Below are 19,850 nucleotides of genomic sequence, written 5' to 3'. Positions count from 1 at the left end.
TGCTGCATATTGTCTTACACGATCGACATCTAGTCATAGAAATAAAATAATATTGTTCTGGTGTTGTAAATAATATTGTGTACTCTCTTTAGCTTGGAAGAAGTGGTTATCGATGCGAAGTTTTTCTGGAGATTTGGTTGTTCTTTTCAAATGGATCTACTCTGTCTAATTTTCACACCCAAATCCCTTTAGAATCTCGTGCCGTTCTCCAATGGACAAGGAATAAGAAAGAATTCGTTCTTGCCGACACTCTATTTGGGGATGTCCTTTGCTTTGAAAATGTGCAACGACTTTTGCCTGTTGCCTACTATTCAATTTACATTAACTTACAGACAAACAAGTTGTTGAGCATTCCCTTTCTAATAAGTCATAGGCCCCATATATATGAATGGATAATTTCATTGCCTTATTTTCCGTGGCGATTATTAGTTCCTTATCTTATCTTATCTTATAAGCTTAAAAGCTTCTATTTGGATTTGAAACGCTCATAAAAATGTCCATTTAGGAATGATCTAGTTTAATTAAAAAAAAAAAAAAAGAGCATGTTATGTTAAGGTGACGGAATTTGGTGAGGACGAGGGATTTCTCTATCTAAATTACACGTGGCGTGCCACCTGTATAGGCCATGTCACCATCCTTACAGGTAAAGATGGCAATCCTGTAATTTCCAAAATTCAACGCGCACTAACTCAGTCGCATCATCAACTTGTTTCTAAATAAATAAAACAATTGAAGCTCTCCTCACCCATCAACTTCCAATTTGCTTCTCTTTTGTTCTTTGTGAAATAAGTTCGTTGTGAAAGTCTTCAACAAATCTAGAAGGAAATGGAGGAATCTCTTCTAGGAGGAGGAGGAGGAGGAGGAGAAAGTAGCGGTAGTTCCACCTCTCGACGTCAGACTCCGCATGTCAGGTTCCGGCGCCGCTCCGACGCCATCGCTTATGGCTCTGCCTACCAGAGAGCGGCTGCTCTTGTGGATCTGGTTAGTATTCTTTTGCCGCATTTGCGGGGGTGGAAATGCTGTTCTCTTCCTTTATCATTTGAATCAGCAATGTGATCCTTGTTACCTTACTTTTACTACACCCGCGTCTTTGAAGTACGGTTAATTTAGGATCTGTTTTGGATTGCTTCGACGGGAATCCGAATCTTGTGTTTCTCATATGGATTTCGGAATTTTGACTTAGTGTCCTGGAAGTTAGTCCAGCTGACCGATTTTCTTTATGATTTTGGTGTTGGAGAGGTTTAGTGGTGAGATTGTCTTTGGAACTGGCGTTGTCTTCTATTGAAGATTACTTTTCTTGTAGTTGATTCGAGCTACCGTATTCTACTTGTATAGAATACTATACTGTACTTTGTTTTTAACATTCATTGATATGTTGTCTCCTTCTGTCTTCTAATTCATATCATACACTTTTCTCTCAGAGAATCAACGGTTTTACTTTGTATCTTTAAAAACTGAGCTTAATTTCTATTTGCGTCTCTATAGTTTATTAGCTTTGTAGAAAGTATATGCTATTTATTTTTCTTGTTCAACATGCCAGAATTGCTTCAAATAGTTCTTCTGCTTTTGCTTACATATGCTCTTCTAAGTCACTAATCAACCCAAAAGCTTAAGCTAATGGTTCCTACTAAATTTAATTTTATCAATACTTTAGCACACCCCTCAATGGGCTTGATAGTTTATAGTAAGTCCCAACAAATGGGAACCAATATTATTTGGGATGAAATGATGCTACAAATGATGCTATAGGGGTTCAAGCACAAGACTACCACTGTGATACTGTGTTAGTTTTAATGTAATAAAACACTCGTATTCCTATATACAACAGTAAATGCATACTCTTCTTACATAGGGGAGAGGCCCGATACTTAAAAGGAAAGAAGCAAAATAAGTAAGAACGAAAAAATCATTGATGATTAACATAGTTGCAACCGATTGCTCTATATTATATTATCTCAATAATTATAAAAAAGAATAAAAAAGCTCTATTAATGAGCACTTTTATGTTCTTTCCAGTTCAAATCAATATATATTTTTCTATTTCCGAGGGGAAAAAATCTCAATAATTTACTTTAATTCCGCACCAATTGAAAGATGCTGGAATGGGAAGAGCTAAATTTGTGTTTCTAGAAAATGAATCCCCTGCATTACACAATTTCGTTGACTCTGTTTTCCTGCCAAGAAATGAAACAAGTTTTGTCTGAAATATTTATTAAGCTCTAGATTAGTACTAACTATTAATTTAGTAGATGAAAGAAGGATTCGCTCATCGTGTTTATGGCAAAAGAAGAAAAAAGGATATAATTTTACTTTAAACCTTGGCCAACAGAACATTTTTGTCACTGCTGATGGAGAATGAATTTTGCAGGCTGAAGATGGCGTTGGTATACCCGAGAAAATTCTTGATCAGTCAAACTTTCAGAGTGCTGCAAAGCTCTATTTCATTTTTATTAAATTTGATTGGATTTGGTCCTTAAATTTCTTTGCGCTAATAGTCCTAAATTTCTTTGAGGTTTGTTCTTCCATTTTTTTAAAATCCTTTTTGTTTTCAGTTGTAAAACGAAGTTTATATTCATTTTCTTAATTTATATAAACATCCGCAGAAACCCTTGTGGTGCTCCAAATACGATACTCATTCTTGTAACGACAGGGAGTATTTCTTTCTTGGACAGTTGCCGTACTTAACAGCTGTTGAATCTCTTATATATGAGGTAAGAATAAACTACATAAATTCTGTTATTATTATCTTTATAATCTCTTCACTCCTACTCCAATCTAGTTGGAATTGCTTATGGTTTGGCTAGGATAGATTATGTCGTAGAATTGCTTTACTGCATGCTCACAGTAGTTTCGTTGCAAATTGCATACACGCCCTTGCAATTGTCACTGTAAATTACATCTAGGAATCCAACTACACATAAGCCTGGAAGCAAAAACTGAATTATTATATATTAACGGAGGAGGATGAGGTTCTTTATATATGAATATAAATCTGCAAGAAAATTGTGCTTGTAGATGCTTATACTTTGCACGTCAACCAAATGCTTTTAATGTAAAACTCTACCGCTGGCTGAATCCCACTCATTGAAAGTGTAAATGTTTCTTAATAACCTTTGATACTATAACTATAACTACAACCATGTAATTGTGATATTAAATTCCACTACATGCAAAAAGCTGTTATATGGAGGCTTTTAGTTTTCATATTTTAAATGAAACAAGAAATAAAATTTCTTGGTTTCCTCAATTGATATTCACAAATGGTTCAACTTGCAAAGCTATTTAAGCTGATGCTAGATGTTAGTTTTCCAGATTATCTAGATCTCTAAAAACCACCGTGCATCAATGAAACAATCTTCGGTCTTCTTAATCTTCTGCTTTCCACTTTAATCATTGTCTGTTTCATCAAGTTGATACTATTTGTGTGCAGGCTGTGACTCTCATAATACTCATGATACACACTTTTTTCCCAATTTCATATGAAGGTGCCCAGCTTTATTGGACCAATCTCCTGAATCAGTTGAAGGTACTTGCCCATTTTCTCTTTTGTTTGATAGGTATCCTCAAGTAATTTGAATTATATATGACTTGAAGGCACAATACTTGGTTGTTGGAAAATTTTCATTTTTTAGTGTTCTTTGTAGTTTGAGCGTGAAGACAGCTTTCTTATTGCCTTAATGTCAATACTCAAAAGTGCATCTAATTATTTTCTTCATTTATAGGAGTTTCAGTTATCCATATGAGAACATGAGCTTGGCAATAATGCATTGATAAATGTCTTTTATAAAAGGCCAAAAGTTTGTTAAGTGACCAAAGAGCTTTTTCAGAAACGTAACATTTATTGCCTTCACTGAATTATTTAGATAGGTTGACGTTGAACATAACAGTTGGAATCACATTGCTGAAAAGATGAAAAGAAGGAATACAAGGGGCGTATGCAAGAACCAACCCCCAAAAGGAGTAAAGCTAAAGAAAGGGGCTCCAATAAGCAAGAAAATTACAGAAGTCCTTAAACACCCACACCCAAAAGGATATGGAACATAACAAGAGTCCAAACTTCCTTCCTAGACTGATTTACACTTTTAAGCCTCTCTATTGTTCGTCTCTCTAAAGATCCCAAAGGAAAGCACAAGTGCGAGCTATCAACAAAAAGTGACCATTCTTGCTATAGGGTGGATGAAGCAACAAGTCCTTGAGGCTTCATCATAGAACTCCTGTATGCCGACCTCAGATTGCTAGACAATCACAAGACCATAAAAGATGATCAAGGTCCTCCACTGCTCCCTTACGAAGGATACAACACTGCACACCTAGCAACGAGGATGGCTTTCCCATAATCCAATCCATGATTTTGACCGAAAAACTTGCAAAACAAAAACTTAACCTTCTTGAGGATTTTAACCTTTCAAACCATAGAAAATACTGAGTGTGTGTTTTGGGGAGGGAAAGAGTTATGGGGGAAGGATTATAATAATCCTAGTGTTATGATAATGTGTTTGAGGAGTTATTATTGGTAGTGTTATGGTAATATGTGTTTGGAGGAAAGAATATAAAAGGTAGTGTTATGATAGTATGTGTTTGGGGGAGGGATTATGATAGTAGAGTTATAATAATATGTGTTTGGGGGAAGGGTTATGATTGTAGTAATTTAAAAAATAATAATAGAATTTCGATTAGGTTATTTGGGTAGGGTAATGTAGGGTTGTAAGAAAGTAAAAGAGAGGATAAGATAGGCTTATTTAGGGATTAGGATAACCCTAATCCTCATTTATCATAATCCTTGGGCCAAACACGGTTTAGCGCACTTTCCTAATGCTTTTCCCCCTAAAACTCCACTCCGACATACCCCGACTAAAAGAGGCAGGATTAACCAGAAACAGAAAGTAAATAAAGGATATGTACGTTAACCTCTTAGAAGGACTAGAATTGCCAGTATGAAGATCTCTCCTCCCTGGAGAAAAAAAGAAATCCTCTAGTAAAAATAAGAGGACCAAAGTATTTGGTGTTTCCCTGTTTGTTAACAATTGGTGGAAACCAAGGTTGAGAGAAGAGGAGGAAGCCCGAAGGAGGAGAAAACAGAAACCACCTAAAAACTCCCCAAAGGCATTGCCATCCCCATGCAAAATGGTTCTGCTCAGAACTTGTTAGGCATAAAGCCTACAACTATAAGGATTGTCTATACTGCATTTTATCTTGTGATCACGTGCTTGGCTATGTATTTTCCTCTTACTCTTGGTTAAAGGTAGATTTATAAAATCTTTAGAATGAGCAAGTCAACAGTCTAATAATTGGGATCTCTTTTCTTATGGATTACCAATACCTCATTGGGTTTTAGTGGCTATGATGTTGTGCTTTTGAAAAAAATTAACTATAAATCTTTCTTGTTCTTCAGGTCATTTGCATAATTATTTTGGTTGCCGATTTTCTCGTTTATACCCTATATTTGTCACCAGTGGCCTTTGATTATCTTCCATTCAGAGCTGCACCATATATCAGAGTTATCTTTTTCATCATGAATATCAGGTATTTCTTGGCAGGGATCTTATTTTACTTGTCATTCTTATGTGAACGGTGAACCACATCTTACGTGCTTAAAGATATTTGTAGCATTTAACTGAAATGGATTTATTTCATCTACTCCTGTACCGTATCAAGAAGTCTTTTAGGTCTCATTTACCCCCGTGAAAACGTAATAGATCAATTAGAATAAAAAGTGGGCTCATTTGATTACTTTTGGTGTTGTTTACTTGCATCTGCATTTGTATTGACCCATGGCGTCCACATCCAAATTTGTAATGAAATAACGCAATATGATTGATGAATTAAGAGTGCTCAATTTGATTGTGCTTGAGAACTGCTCAGTATCATTACCAGCATAGCTACCATTATTATTGTTACTGTCAGCTGAAAAATGATCAATTTTGACATCTTAGCTATTACTGTTACCGCTTGACCATTAGAGGTAGAGGTTGAGGCAGCGGTAGTAGTAAGTTTGAAAAAATTCATAATTTTAAGTAAACGCGATAAAAAACAATCGAATTACATGTGCGACTCAAGCTCATTACAATTGATCCATCCATTTTTATTACAGTTTCGTAAAAGAGGCCTTAATTCCTAGAAATAAGTTGAGTTTACATAGCTTCCTTTAACAAGTGATTGTTTAGAGATAGCCCTTATAGTGTGTTAACATGAACAAGGTAATTCATGTTGAGATGTTAAGAGTCTCACATTGGAAAAACTGATAGAAACTCACACTCCTCTCATTGTCAATTGGTTTTGAGATAGAACCCCATACTATCAAATATACTAATTTCCATGTAATTATCCAAGGTGTACCTAAGCACTTAATGGTGCTGGATGTGCCGAGGAGATTTAAGAGGGATCTTCACACATTTTATTTAAATGTAGAATTTCTGTGTTATATTAATTTTTGTTCGTTGTTGGGTCTCTTGATATTTGAAATACCGTCAATACTACTCTCATTCTACTGGTTAAGGACAGTAGACTTGAGAATATGTATTAATGGGAAAAAAGTTGAGTTCTGACTTGGACTTACCTCTTCCCTTGATATTTGAGATCTGCTCTTTATTGGTGGCAGTTGATCCAGTTTATGTTATAGCTGTTTACTTTTGATCTACTCTAACAAATTTAATCATTTCATTTGGTTCTTAGGCATCTACGGGAGAGCATTATCATCCTGGCTGGAATGCTTGGCACATACTTGAATGTCTTGGTTCGTAGATAACTTCGGCACACTTTTGTTTCTGTAGAATTTATGATTTACCTACATGACATCTTATATGTCCCTTTTACTCAAAAAGTCAAACTGTGAGTCTAACATTCGATTGTGTTAATTATTATACCAACTCTTACTACTTTTACTATACTTTTGTCACTTTCCTGGCAGGCTCTATGGTTTTTGTTTCTTTTGTTTTCCAGCTGGTTGGCATATGTTATTTTTGAGGATACACAGCAGGGGAAATTAATATTTACTTCTTTTGGAACCACATTATATCAAATGTTTATTTTGTTCACAACATCAAATAATCCGAACGTTTGGATACCTGCCTACAAGTAAGTGGGTTATTTAGAACGGTACATTGTTCATCGCTTTTAAAAGACGTTTCTCTAGCATTCTAAAGCCAGCATTACATTGACATATATCATCTTTTACAGGGCATCTCGTTGGTATTGCCTCTTTTTTGTGCTTTACGTGCTGTTGGGTGTTTACTTCGTTACAAACTTGATTCTTGCTGTTGTATACGATAGCTTTAAGAGTCAGGTAAATGCCTATAACATCATGAACTGCCAGCGCAAATAGTTGTCTATTGATTCAACTGGGGTGTTAGTGTTCATTTGTCTACCCGTTTATTGCTTCATGCATAGGTTTTTTTCCCTCCCCACATACTTGTTCTTCCATAGCTTATCAACAAAAATTGATGTGCTTACTCTTTATAAATAGGTTAAATTATACAAATCCCTAAATTTTGGGGTAGGTTTGAATTATGTCCCTTACTTTGAAAAGGTGCATTTTATTTTTTTACTTCAAAATTTCTTCAAAAAGTACATCAAGGGAGTTTTTTTCCCTTAAAACATGATGGAAATTGATTCAGGAATGGTGTAATAATTGGAAGGCATGATGTTATTTACAGTATCATTCATGTAAATTGATTCGCTGATGAGTAAAAATTGATTAGGTAAATGATTTTAACATTTTTAATATGAAATAAATTGTACTCACGATCTTAATATTCTATTTAGTTGTAGATAGGATCATGCACGCAGTTAATTTTTACACATAAGTTACCACGTCAGTTTCCATCATTTTTCTTAACAAAAATGATATTTCTGGTACATTTTCAAACTTCAAGGGTAAAACTGAAACTTTTCAAAGTTTAAGGGCATAATTAAAACCTGCCCCACATTTTAGGAGTATTTTATATAATTTAACCTTTTATGTAAGGATCTGAAGTCTCACGTTTTTATTTATTTATTTTTTATTTAGCTTGCTAAACAAATTTCTGAGATGGATCGCTTGAGGAAAAGTATATTGGCCAAAGCATTTAGTCTCATGGATACAAATGTAAGTATGGCGATCACTTACCATCCAGCTCGCATCCTCAAAGGTTTAACTGGGTAGCTTATTGATAAAAGAAGATTGTTACACTCTTGCACAGGGAGCAAGTATCTTCCCCCCCCCCCCCCCCCCCCCCTCCCTCCCCCGCCCAAAAAAAAAAAAAAAAAGACTTGCCTTTTAGGGTATGCATAGGCCTCTGCTGAACTTCAGTTAAGGCATGACTTTAGTTAAGAGTTATGCTTTTAACAACAAAAGGTGTTGTTCGGTGGTGTCACTTCAGATTTGGAGAATAATGGGTTTAACTGAAAAACCCTCTATTGAAAATTGAGAAGGGAGAAAAATAAAATAATTGCAGACCCACTTTGATGTGATGTTCTGCCATTTGTTTATGGTTCACCTCTGAGTAGCGTACTTTAGCATAACCTTTCATATCTATTTGTAATGATGCTACTAATTATTTGACTAAATGGATATTACCTGCATCCTTTCCCCTTCCACAACTATTCTTCCAAATTCACTTGCCATATTGGAGAACCGATTTATTAAAATTCTTGTATGAGATTGTTGGATGATGCATTGTTGTGGATAAAGTTTCTGCTGTGAAGTGTATGTCCTCGATGTTATAATTTTATTTTTTGAAATATTTTATCCTTGTACTTTGAGTTATTGGTTCTGCACTTCTTCTAGTTTATTTCTTGACTATAATAATAGGAATAAAGTGGTAAATATGGTCCACGTTACTTTCCAATATCATGTTTTCTTTGAAAGTTCATGGTGAAGATGCTTGTTGATTACTGTCTCATGTCTTTACAGAACGTTGGGTTTATCAATAAGGAGCAGTGCCTTATGCTTCTTGAAGAACTTAACAGATACAGGTTTTTTCTTCTCTACCTCTCTATAGGTTTAGCTTGCTAGTTTTTGAAGTTCATTTGTTACAGAAGAATCTGGAATAAATACAAAAGTGCCTGATGAAAAACTAATGATCCTTCAATATGGGGTCTGGTGTATCTAGAAAGCTTTTATAATTTTTGTTGGTTTTGTTTTCTTTTTATGATCTAATACCTGCTGAAATTGTTAACATTGATTCTTATGGTCGCATTTCATGATCATATCTGCTGATAAGTGGTGGGTAACATCTTAGTTTTGAAAATTTCAAGTGATGGTAGACAGTGAATGCAAAGGCATGAAGTATAGAGTTTTATCTTTCACACAAAGGCTATATATATAGTTTGTCCCCAGTGTTTGATTGTTTTTCAATTTGGTCTCTAACATTTTAGTAGTTTCATTCATCTCTCATTATATTGCATTTTTTCTGAAGTCCTTATCACAAATCATTAAATTTAACTGACAAAATGGTTATATAATATCAAAATATACTTATTAAGTTTTTTTTTTCAAGCACAACAACTACGGGGTTGGGGATTGAACTCCGACCACCAGGGACATAGTGCATTCTGATACAACTAAGTCAAACTTCCTTTGGCACTTATTAGTTAGAAGTACTCTATCTTGTAATTTTATGAAGTAAACATAATAAGGACCTACAAAATAAAAACATGCTCATTTTGTATGATTCACTACATAGAACATACTTGACCTACATTTACTCCAGTGCTGGTTGTCATATAGTGAATTCACCCATTAACATGTTAGATGCTAAGAAATGGTAGAGTTATAGATATTACCATTCAAAAACTTTTTTATCCTCTTTCTACTGATAAAGGATAAAATTTTAAACAGTCGTGAGTTGTAGTCAGGTGATAAGATGCAGGTGAATGTGTGTGATTGGTTGATTTCTCATTACTGCAGTGTAAAAGAAAAATAAGATGATTTTTAAGGTTTTTTTTTCCCTTTCAGTTAGTGCTTTTATTATCTTCCATGGAATCTGATAAAAAATGCAACTTTGGGAAATAACTTGAATTATTGGCTTTGGAAGATCTATTATACTGCCGCTTTGGAAGATCTATTATACTGCCGACTACATTCTTATAAGTTATATCTAGCCTTGAACTCCTATTTTCCTTTATATCTTCTGTTTCTGACTGTTTGATTAGAATGTTTTAGTCTGCATCCTCAATGATTACTTTTTCCAGACTTTTGTGGATAAGAATAAGCCCAGGCCATTAGTTTTTCTTTATCTTAGATATTTTTAATTTTTATGCCTTAAATAACATTTTGAGTAGGACTTTTGCCTCCAGTTTATTTTCCATAGTTTCAGTATATATATTCTTCTACTACTTGATTTTTCTAAACTTGGAATGAGAGACCAAGCATGCATTTTATATACATCAAAGTTCATCATGCCAGCATATGTCTTAATGATTTATTAATTTCTTAAAGTTAAAGTCTGTAAAAGAAAATAATATCGACTTTTGAGGAGCTAGAAAGGTAGGTGAGGCTGAAGTGAGTTATTCTATTGGTAATTCCCTCACAGGAATTGAAAACTCAGTGACAGAACCTTGACTATTTTTTTTCAAAAGATCTTTTTTGTTCTCCATGATCACCAAAAAAAGAAAAATCACTTTCTTAGTTTGCCTGGTTTAGAAGGCATCTTAGTTTTTGTTATTGCTTTTCAGCTAGTCTTATATTAATTGTGACATTTTTGTTTAGGACATTGCCGAAAATATCAAGGGATGATTATGAGTTAATATTTGATGAGCTGGATGACAGTCGTGATTTTAAGGTACATTAGTTTCTCAAGTTTGTTAAAACTTGAGTAATTTATTATATTCTTGTTCTTGACATAACTTCTGTTAATCCTTGCAAGTTATAACCTAGCTAGTACTTGATTAGTTTTTTGTGAACACTTGACTGCAATTTAAAATCTTGGTTAAAAAACACTTGAACGGAAGTTATAACCAAAAGTTTTTTGTGAACAATTTTAGTTAAAATCTCTGTTATAACCCTCATAGTAAGTATTTAGTTCTGGAACTTTATATTATAACAATTACTTTCATTCTTGTAACAACTTGGCCTTTAAACAATTAAACTTTAATGTAACAATTTGGTCCAGGCACTTTAAAACTTGTAACGTTCTGGTCCTTATCGTTCAGATTTAATGAGATTTCTTACATATGTAGATAAACTAATAAATATTACATAATAAAAATTTTATACTTGATTTTGATGGAATTTTTCACCATATGGATTAAATTGTTATAAATGCTAAAGTACAAGGATTAAAATGTTACATACTAAAGTTTAGAGAATACACAAATTTCAAGGTATTGGAACTAAATTGTTACATGTTAAAGTTCAGAGGTTACATTATTATTTTCATGAAAGCTTAGGTATCAAAAGTGTTTTATAACTTTCTAGAGAAACCGAAGCCTTTTTTTATAGGGTAAGAAGTTATCCTCAAAAACCCATTCTCTAGGATGTCACAAAAAGGCTCCCTTTTTTAGGTTAAGGGATGGTCTCTAAGTTTTTATTCAAGTCGTTTTAGTGCTTTAGTTTCTAGGTCTTCGAATTTTGTGAAATAGGTTAAGAGATCTCTCTCAAACAAAAAATAAAAAAAATAAAAAAATTCTGACGTTGCAAAATGATTTGGAAAAAATTATATTTTTAATCTCTAAAGGGCAAGGGGAGGTGAATGGAGAGCAGCCACAGCATTGTCAGGAGGGAGATAGATGAGAGAGAAAGAAGATAAAGGAAGGAGAGATTAAAATTATAATCTTTTTCCACATGCACACGTCATTTGATCCAGTCGGTCCCTTATTTGAATTTAATAGAACTAAAAGTACATGCTTTGAAAACTCAAAGACCAAAACAGTCCTAGGACAATAAGGGTACTTTTCCTAAAGGTTAAATACAAATGGACAACAATGAAAAATGAAAAAAAAAAAAAAAAAAGAAGAAAAAGAAAATGGAACACCACAGAGAACAATAAACTTTAATCATAGCAAATCTTTACGTCTTGGAAGGAGCTCATAAAAAGGCTCCCCAATTATGATTAATTATCGTGGATCAATTGCAAATTCAAATTGTGATAATGAACATGGAGAAACATAATTTTGAATTAAAAATAATTTTCTATCTTTTCCTTGATTTTATTTGGACTCCTTTCTCATATGTAGATTAATATCAATGAGTTTGATGACCTTTGCAACGCTATAGCCTTGAAGTTCCAGAAGGAGGACATTGTAAGTCTTTATAGTTTTACCCTAGAATTTAAAAAAACTACTGAGAATGAATTGATGAAGAAGGGCTTAATTACTTAACTGAACTATTATGGTTGCAGCCTTCATGGTTTGAAGGGTATCCTTCGATCTACCATTCAAGTTTTTCAAAAAAGTTGAAAGCATTTGTGCGGAGTCCCAAATTTGGATATGCTGTATCTTTTATCCTCATACTGAACTTGGTTGCTGTTATTATTGAAACAACAGTAAGGCTGAAGCTTAAATAATAATTTTATTCATGTAATTAAGTTCTCTTGGCATGCTATGATGAATGAAAACTTTTTTGATCTTTGAAACGTAGAATTTTTTCTATCTTGTAAATTACGTTGATCTGAGGATTTGTTTAGTGGATTTTGTCTAAATTGTACGATTAAGTTCCAGCTTTAACGTTCTTTGGTTGAGCATTTAATTTTTGGATTTTGATACAAGCCTATAAATTGATGAGTCCGATGCCTGAGTTGTCCATTTAGGTGTTTGTTGAAGAAATATCAAGTAAACAGTAGGAGCTCCATTCAAGTTATTATCTTTGATGATTTTTGGTCAAAAAAGATTTAGTTCAGCTTACAAGACATTAAACTTCTGGTATTCATGTTTCAGCTTGATATAGAAAACAACGTAGGTCAGAAAGCATGGCAAGAACTCGAGTTTGTATTTGGTAAGATGTTGATAATTAGTTGTTTTTGCTAAGATGTTGCTAATTATATACATTGTTTTCTTCAAATAATTACGTAGCATAACTTTATTAAGCATGTCTTGTTGAAATTTCAAAATTGGTTACTTTGATTTGAAGTACCTGGGTCATTTTTAGGTTGGAAATGACAGTGCACATAGCATGTAAGGGATTGAACTCCAAGAAAACTTAAGCAAAGTCGTCTGTCCCTTATTATCCAAAAGTTTATACAAGAGACTATCCACTAGGATGCAATTCCACGTTGTAACAATTAATTAGCTAGGCTATCTAACAAACAAACTAATCCAACCTACAATTAACAAACTTATGTAAAACAAACCTCCAAAGTAGGCATTGCACATCAGCTGCTTGCTAACCTCCAAAAAGACTAATTGCTCACAGTTGCGGCGGCTTGCTACTTCAACGCCTAAGTTGGCTGAAGTTTGTGTGAAGTGTTGCCCAAACTAAGGGTTTGAATATATTTCATTCCTTTTATAGGGATGCCTCGTTGATCAGCCCGTCGCCTAGACCTCCTTCCCAATCACTTGCACTACCTATGGGGGATGATTTTCCGGGGCTCTTCTCTGCTTGTTTTTGGGTTTCCCTCCTGGCCGTTATTTCACCCACAACAACAAGATTGCCTTCTACATAAAGAGAACAAAGAATGTCCATGATTTCTCAGATTAGATAACATTTGGTTCAGCTATTGACTAGGAAAAACATATATTCTGGATAAAAGTGAATTATTTTGATGCATCAAAATGTAGGCTATGAAGTTAAGCAATCCGTGCTTAATGGTTGTTTATCCACCCTGCATAATTATAGTAGTTATTTTACGAAACATGGAGAAGAAATCGCTCATGTTCAAGTATTAATATAATTAAATTTATCATAACTCATCAACGTAAGCTTCTAGGTTGATCGGTGATTTAACATAGTATCAGAGTAGGAGTTCATGTTTTTGGACTTCTAAATATTATTTCCTCCCTAATTAATATTGACTTTAACTTTTTGGGTCTTCTACAATTTTTAAGCCCACAAGTGATTATGTATGTTAAATTATTGATATAATTAAATTAACTATGAAAAATCAACTTAAGCCTTAAGTTTTTGGGTTGATTGAGGACTTAACAATACAAGAAGGCGAACAACTAAAAAAAACAATCTAAGATAAAGGGACAAGAGTCTCTAGCATTTCTTTCCTTCTAAATAGACTGCAAAAAATTATTCTAATTGTCTACTATACGTGTAAGTTCATTGTACAAGCAAATTCTTCCTTTGAGTAGTTTGATTTGGAGGCGTTCTTCCCTATTTTCACCGTAAGTATGACATTGTTAGTAACCTAAATAGGAATATTAGTATGTTAGTATTAAGGAGGATAATGGTCATTAGATGGAAAGTTAGTTACTGGATGTTGTATAAATAGTAGGAGGATGAGTGAGTGAAGGAGAGGCTATTTTGTGGAGTGATCTAGGGCTTGGGTGAGAACATAGAGAGGTTTCAAGCTCCTTTATACTTGGATTATCTTGTATTTCTTCATCGATATAATTCAATATATTGAGATCTTGATTCTTGTTAGGAAGTATCCTAACAGGTATGTGATGTGAAAAGGCAATTATGTGATTCATTGTTACTGTGGTTGTTCTTTCTTATTTTAGACAAGTTATTCCTTTTTTGCCAACAGGTTGGATATATGTAGTTGAAATGGCTCTAAAAATCTACGCGTATGGATTTATGAATTATTGGAGAGATGGGCAAAATCAATTTGATTTCCTTATCACGTGGATTATAGGTAAGTACTATGGACAGACCATCTGTGTGTGTGAGAGAGAGTGAGGGGGGGGGGGGGGGGGGGTTCAACTTTCTAGTTTACCCTTCGGCTAATATTTTTTTTTATCAAATCCCTTTTATTTTGGCAGTGATTGGAGAAACTATAACTTTTGTGGCACCGAGTGGATTGACTTTTCTTTCAAATGGAGAATGGTAAGAGTAATTTTGTGCATCCTATTTAAACCAAGGTCTTTTAGTTTGTTGCCTAAAATTTTTGTACCTTAACTTAATTTAACATTTAAATAGTTGAATGATATCGGTAGAGACTGGATGAGAGATTGTACATGATGCATTTCTGTGCAACTGCTTCAGCAGATCCCCTGAATCCATAGAATTACAAAGACAATTAAGCATTTAAGTAATTTTTTTAAATTATGTGAAAGTAAACCCTAGTTGCGGTCTTAGTTACTATTAAAAGGTAAAAAACAGAACACAATGTTTCGTGGAAAACCCTAAAACAGAGAGAAAAAACCATGATAGAGAGTCTCTCTTATTATTTTCACACACAACGAAAGTTACAAGAGAAGACAACTTTATAGGCTCGAGCAAGTCTTAATACAAAAAAAGGAAATAGACTTAGGATAAAATAAAATGCTAAAATACCCTTGGGGATATAAACTATCAACAAAGCCTCTTATTTCCAACAATTATGAATATCAAGGATTCACAAAATTAAAATATTTAAATTTTAAAATATTATGTTAAAGCTTTTTGGTCGATCATTGATTTAACATGAACAAACACAAAAATCATAATCAAATAATATTTAATTTTGATCGAAGAAAATGGTTAAATCAAAAACAATATTATTGTTTTACTGTATATCTCCCTCTTGGTATTATCAATCATAATTTATAGTTGACATTCATTGCATCATATTTTAGGCACCCTTTCTCTCTTTTTTTTTTTTTATTGTTACTTTTAATTGCGTGTGAGGGGAAAGTGGTGGGATCTGTTTATTGAGGTTGACTTGTTTTGAGAGTAACAAAGCATTTATCAATTAACTCAATAAATTTATGTATGTAGCAATCAACACCCGTCTTTCTAACATGAAATACGTTTCTCCTCCATTGTAATGTTTTCACTGATGACTGTAAACTAATATTGGGGGAATGTTGTTAGCAATGGGTTTCATGGATATTCTATCTCAATATTTAATATCGTCTTCTTTGTCCCGGTTATGGACATAATATAAGTGAAACCAACCATGGAATTCTGTCCCAAAAACTCAGCTTAACCAAAATCAAGTATAATACCTAATGTATAATTTGTAGTTCATTTAATCTCGCTATAATAAACATTCATATTTTCCATCTTCTCTGCCAACAGGATTCGCTACCTTCTGATAGCGAGAATGTTACGTCTCATAAGGCTCCTAATGCATGTCCGGCAATATCGAGCATTTCTTGCTACCTTCTTAACTCTCATCCCTAGTTTGATGCCGTATCTAGGGACTATTTTCTGTGTCCTCTGTCTTTATTGCACTCTTGGTGTGCAGGTAAATATGTCAATCTATATGAACTATTATTGGTAATCAAAAAATGACATAAAACATTGTGACTTACACTTTATTTTTCTTCCGTTTGTTCTATATTGCACCCGGTTGCGTATAAACTGATTAGATTGATATTATTCTTTTAGTGAATGATTTACAATTAATTCTCAGGAATGATTTGTTTTCTTGTTATTGTCATTTTTTCATGTTAGTTGGTAGTTCAAATTCTTTAGATTTTGTACTATTTGGGTGCATGTTTCATGTCATTATAACATAATGCGGTTATATACCTTCTCTCCTTTTGCTTTGTTTTCTCTACTATCCGCGCTTTTTAATTTGGTTACATATCTTCTCTCCTTTTGCTTTGTCTTCACTACTATCCTCGCTTTTTGTCTCAATCATATGTTAGGTCTTTGGAGGTATTGTCAATGCCGGAAATCCTACTTTGCCTAAGACGGATTTGGACGATGATGAGTATCCTAAGATGCTTTTTTATTATTATTTCTTTATTTTATTATTTGGTTGGTCATACTTCTAAATAATGATAGTGGATTCAGATTTTTTATAGGCCCCTATGTAGGAATACTTTGTGGCTGGAGGAACATGCATTGAAAATTTATTGAAACCAGTTGAACTTTTTTCTTTGTTGTCCTTGTGAAGGACTTTTTCTGTTTAGACTTTCCTTGACTGAGTTAGCTACCTACTTTTCAATTTCAACGACTATCCTAATGGCATGGTGACCCTTTTCAATTTGCTAGTTATGGGAAACTGGCAAGATTGGATGCAGGTACCTTCTTTTATTTTCAGTTTTCTCTTCTTTGTGCTTCTGACTCCTTAACCTAAAGCGACATAGCGACATATATCTGTTGTATTCTCTTTTGGGCTACGGTTATTTGCCATTGAAAAGTGAAAATTGAAATCTGTAGATGATATGATATTGCCCTTGAACGTTGAGTGATTTTTGTATACGATTTTTCTTTTCTTTTCTTTTTTTTTTTCGAATAAGAAACATTTAATTGATGAATGAAATAGGTGGTTATAAGAAATCTCTCCAATGGAAGGAGTTTTATATGCAGATTAATATGAACGAAAAGAAAAACTAAATGGAGCTTGGCTCAATCTTGGAACAAAAATTCTGATGAGAGAAAGATGCTGTAATATCGAACTAACTTTTTCCTTCAGGAATATCACAGGTGCTTCAAACTTCAGTTTATGCCAGTTGTCATCATCCTTTTTCTAATTTTTTTTTGGCTTTGAAGATTGCTGTATTATTCTCTGGCATAAGATTATCGATGTAATCTAACAAAAGGTGACCTAGTGAATGATTACAAAAAGAATGGAACTCATCATCGACACTTCCTCTAGGTGCTCCCTTTCATGGGCATTATTTTTATTTTATTATTTTTTTGTTTTTGGTGTATGCTCTTATGTTCCTTCATTTTTTTCTCAATGGAAATTGATTCGAGTGATGTGGGAAGTATTATTTATATGTACTCTAGCCTCATAAGTTGGATTTTACAGGGTTTCCCAGTCGTGTTTCAAGCAATTATTTTCATTTTCCCTCATTACTGTAACTTTTCTTTACAATGACTGGAACCTGTCGCGAATTTAATATTTATCTTTCCAGAGCTACAAGGAATTAACCGGAAGTATTTGGAGCCTTGTTTATTTCATCAGTTTCTACCTAATAACCGTTTTGCTGCTCTTAAATCTGGTAAGTTCGCTTTAGTATTTGTACCAAATGCCTTTACCTTGTCGTTTACATCTTACTATGATGATGGCCTCCAAATAATTGGACTTCCCGACTTAGAAATACTGCATATTTAATGGAATCTGATTACACCAGGCTTTCCCCCCCTATAAAGAAGAAATACGTGCTACATTGTTTTCTTAGTTGACCTAATACCGTAATTAACAAGAGGAGATGAGATTTTTTAGAAATGTTAAGGTCGGACTTGAGGTAAATGGAGAGTTCATGTAGTATACTTTATCCTTTATTTCTCTAATTACTAATGGTTTATTGACCCACTGCTAAATGGTGCTTGTCACGATTGGCAGTTATTAGTTAAGTTTCCAGTTTGTCGTCAATTGAATTCCTCTCTTTGTGAAGAAATTAAAAGTACTTAAGTATTGTGATATGAATACGATTCAGGTTGTAGCTTTTGTCCTAGAGGCATTCTTTGCTGAATTGGATATTGAATCTTCAGAAAATGGTGAAGAACAGGACCAGGTCAGTATCTTCTGATCGTTGAGTTTCAAAGTTATTGTGAGTAATGCATATAAAAAAGATCCACCAATACACCATAGCCCCTCGCAATAACTTTCGTCTTGGGGGCATTCTTTTCTGTTTTCTTTGTATTTAAAGAACTTCTTGTGCCACTTTGTTACACTGTTTGTCAGTTGCCCTCTGTTTACAACTACCAGAATTCCATTCGTCTTTCTTTATGTCATTTTTATCTTTTCAATTTTTAGGGATCAATGGACAATAGAATTGAGTTCTAGTGAGCAATATGTAAATCCAACTAACTGTGCTAATGAATCTAAATGTTTTCTGTGGTTCAGGACAGCGATAGTAGAAAGGATCGTCCACGTTTCGTTGGGTATGACATTAACTAACTCTAATATGCATCCATCCTATCCATTTGCCTTGAAAACATTGATGTGACAAATTTTTGTGGTTTGTTTCAGCACTAAAACTCGGAGCCGCAAAGTTGACATTCTTCTCCATCATATGTTGAGTGCAGAATTGGGCGAAAAGGATTCCGATTAGTCTTGCTTCTTTTCCAGGTTAGCAGCTAATTTTGTATTTCCCAGTTAACCGACTATTTGAATGCTCTCTGCATACACCTCTCTTTATGCAACGACAAAAGAGTCCATCAAACCGGCGCTAACTGTGAACTAATCAAACAGAGAGCAACTGAACATGTAACGAAGTTGAGAATGTAGACTCATTCCTAGAACTCATTGCTCCCATACTTATTTGTATAATTCAATCCGAATACTTCCGTCTGTCCATGTATCTGCTAACTGCCCACCGATTTGATTTGGTATTACTTGAAAATGTGGAAAAGGAGAATAGGTACAAAATACCACTATAGTCATGGAACCAATAGCAGCAAAGAACGAAAACTTACTCCATGTTCGAACACTTATTTAATTTTAAATGTTCCCTCGGAGACGAGCACATGCCGACCTACTAACCATATATTTGTGTGCCTGTTTAAAAAATCTGCAGATAAGGAAATCTTTCATCAAATGAAGCTCTGATCTTTGTTCGTTTCCTTCCTTCCTTCCCGCATCATACTCCCAGATCCCACCGTTCCAGTTCTTCCGTTCCCTGTGATGGAGAATTCCGAGTAAACCAAAATTTAAAAAAAAAAATGTCCCTGTACATCATAGTGTAAAGATGTCAGAGGATTTTTTTTAAGGGAACAACTTTGAAGATTGGGAGTGTAATCTGAATTGCGTAGTACAGGAGACTCTCCAAGATTTTATATACTTGATCTCCATTAGGAGAGAGACGGAAAGATATTTTAGCTATGTACTCTGAGAACCTAATTTCAGTTGGATTACTTCAGATTCTTGCATTCTAATTTTGAT

At 34.1% G+C, this 19,850-nt stretch overlaps 1 protein-coding gene across 5 annotated transcripts; it reads left to right on the top strand.

Annotated features, from left to right (window-relative positions):
- The first annotated feature begins 490 nt into the window (after nucleotides 1–490).
- Nucleotides 491–19,827, top strand: LOC103495512 (two pore calcium channel protein 1B). 5 transcript variants are annotated; one of them, XM_051084526.1, is made up of 25 exons: nucleotides 491–643; nucleotides 791–981; nucleotides 2,369–2,512; nucleotides 2,604–2,711; nucleotides 3,431–3,526; nucleotides 5,393–5,523; nucleotides 6,673–6,733; nucleotides 6,908–7,074; nucleotides 7,177–7,282; nucleotides 8,006–8,083; nucleotides 8,891–8,952; nucleotides 10,688–10,760; nucleotides 12,154–12,219; nucleotides 12,318–12,461; nucleotides 12,853–12,910; nucleotides 14,610–14,717; nucleotides 14,845–14,908; nucleotides 16,085–16,253; nucleotides 16,660–16,724; nucleotides 16,947–17,037; nucleotides 17,878–17,964; nucleotides 18,403–18,480; nucleotides 18,813–18,850; nucleotides 18,939–19,037; nucleotides 19,486–19,827. In XM_051084526.1, exons 2-24 carry the CDS (start codon nucleotides 826–828, stop codon nucleotides 19,018–19,020), a joined length of 2,232 nt encoding a protein of 743 aa, XP_050940483.1. In that variant the 5' UTR covers nucleotides 491–643; nucleotides 791–825; the 3' UTR covers nucleotides 19,021–19,037; nucleotides 19,486–19,827. The 5 variants fall into 5 exon arrangements, 4 of the variants coding, with proteins under 4 accessions (XP_050940483.1, XP_050940485.1, XP_008455321.1 ...); XM_008457094.3 differs by lacking the exon at nucleotides 491–643 and having other exon boundaries at nucleotides 692–981; XR_001763349.2 differs by lacking the exons at nucleotides 491–643; nucleotides 18,813–18,850; nucleotides 18,939–19,037; nucleotides 19,486–19,827 and adding an exon at nucleotides 17,433–17,443 and having other exon boundaries at nucleotides 687–981.
- Nucleotides 19,828–19,850: the final 23 nt, after the last annotated feature.

The sequence above is a fragment of the Cucumis melo genome, chromosome 1 (assembly GCF_025177605.1).
Source record: "Cucumis melo cultivar AY chromosome 1, USDA_Cmelo_AY_1.0, whole genome shotgun sequence".
Taxonomy (NCBI): Eukaryota; Viridiplantae; Streptophyta; class Magnoliopsida; order Cucurbitales; family Cucurbitaceae; genus Cucumis; species Cucumis melo.
Note: the sequence above shows the minus strand (reverse complement) of the source record. Positions and strands in the feature narration are given on the sequence as shown.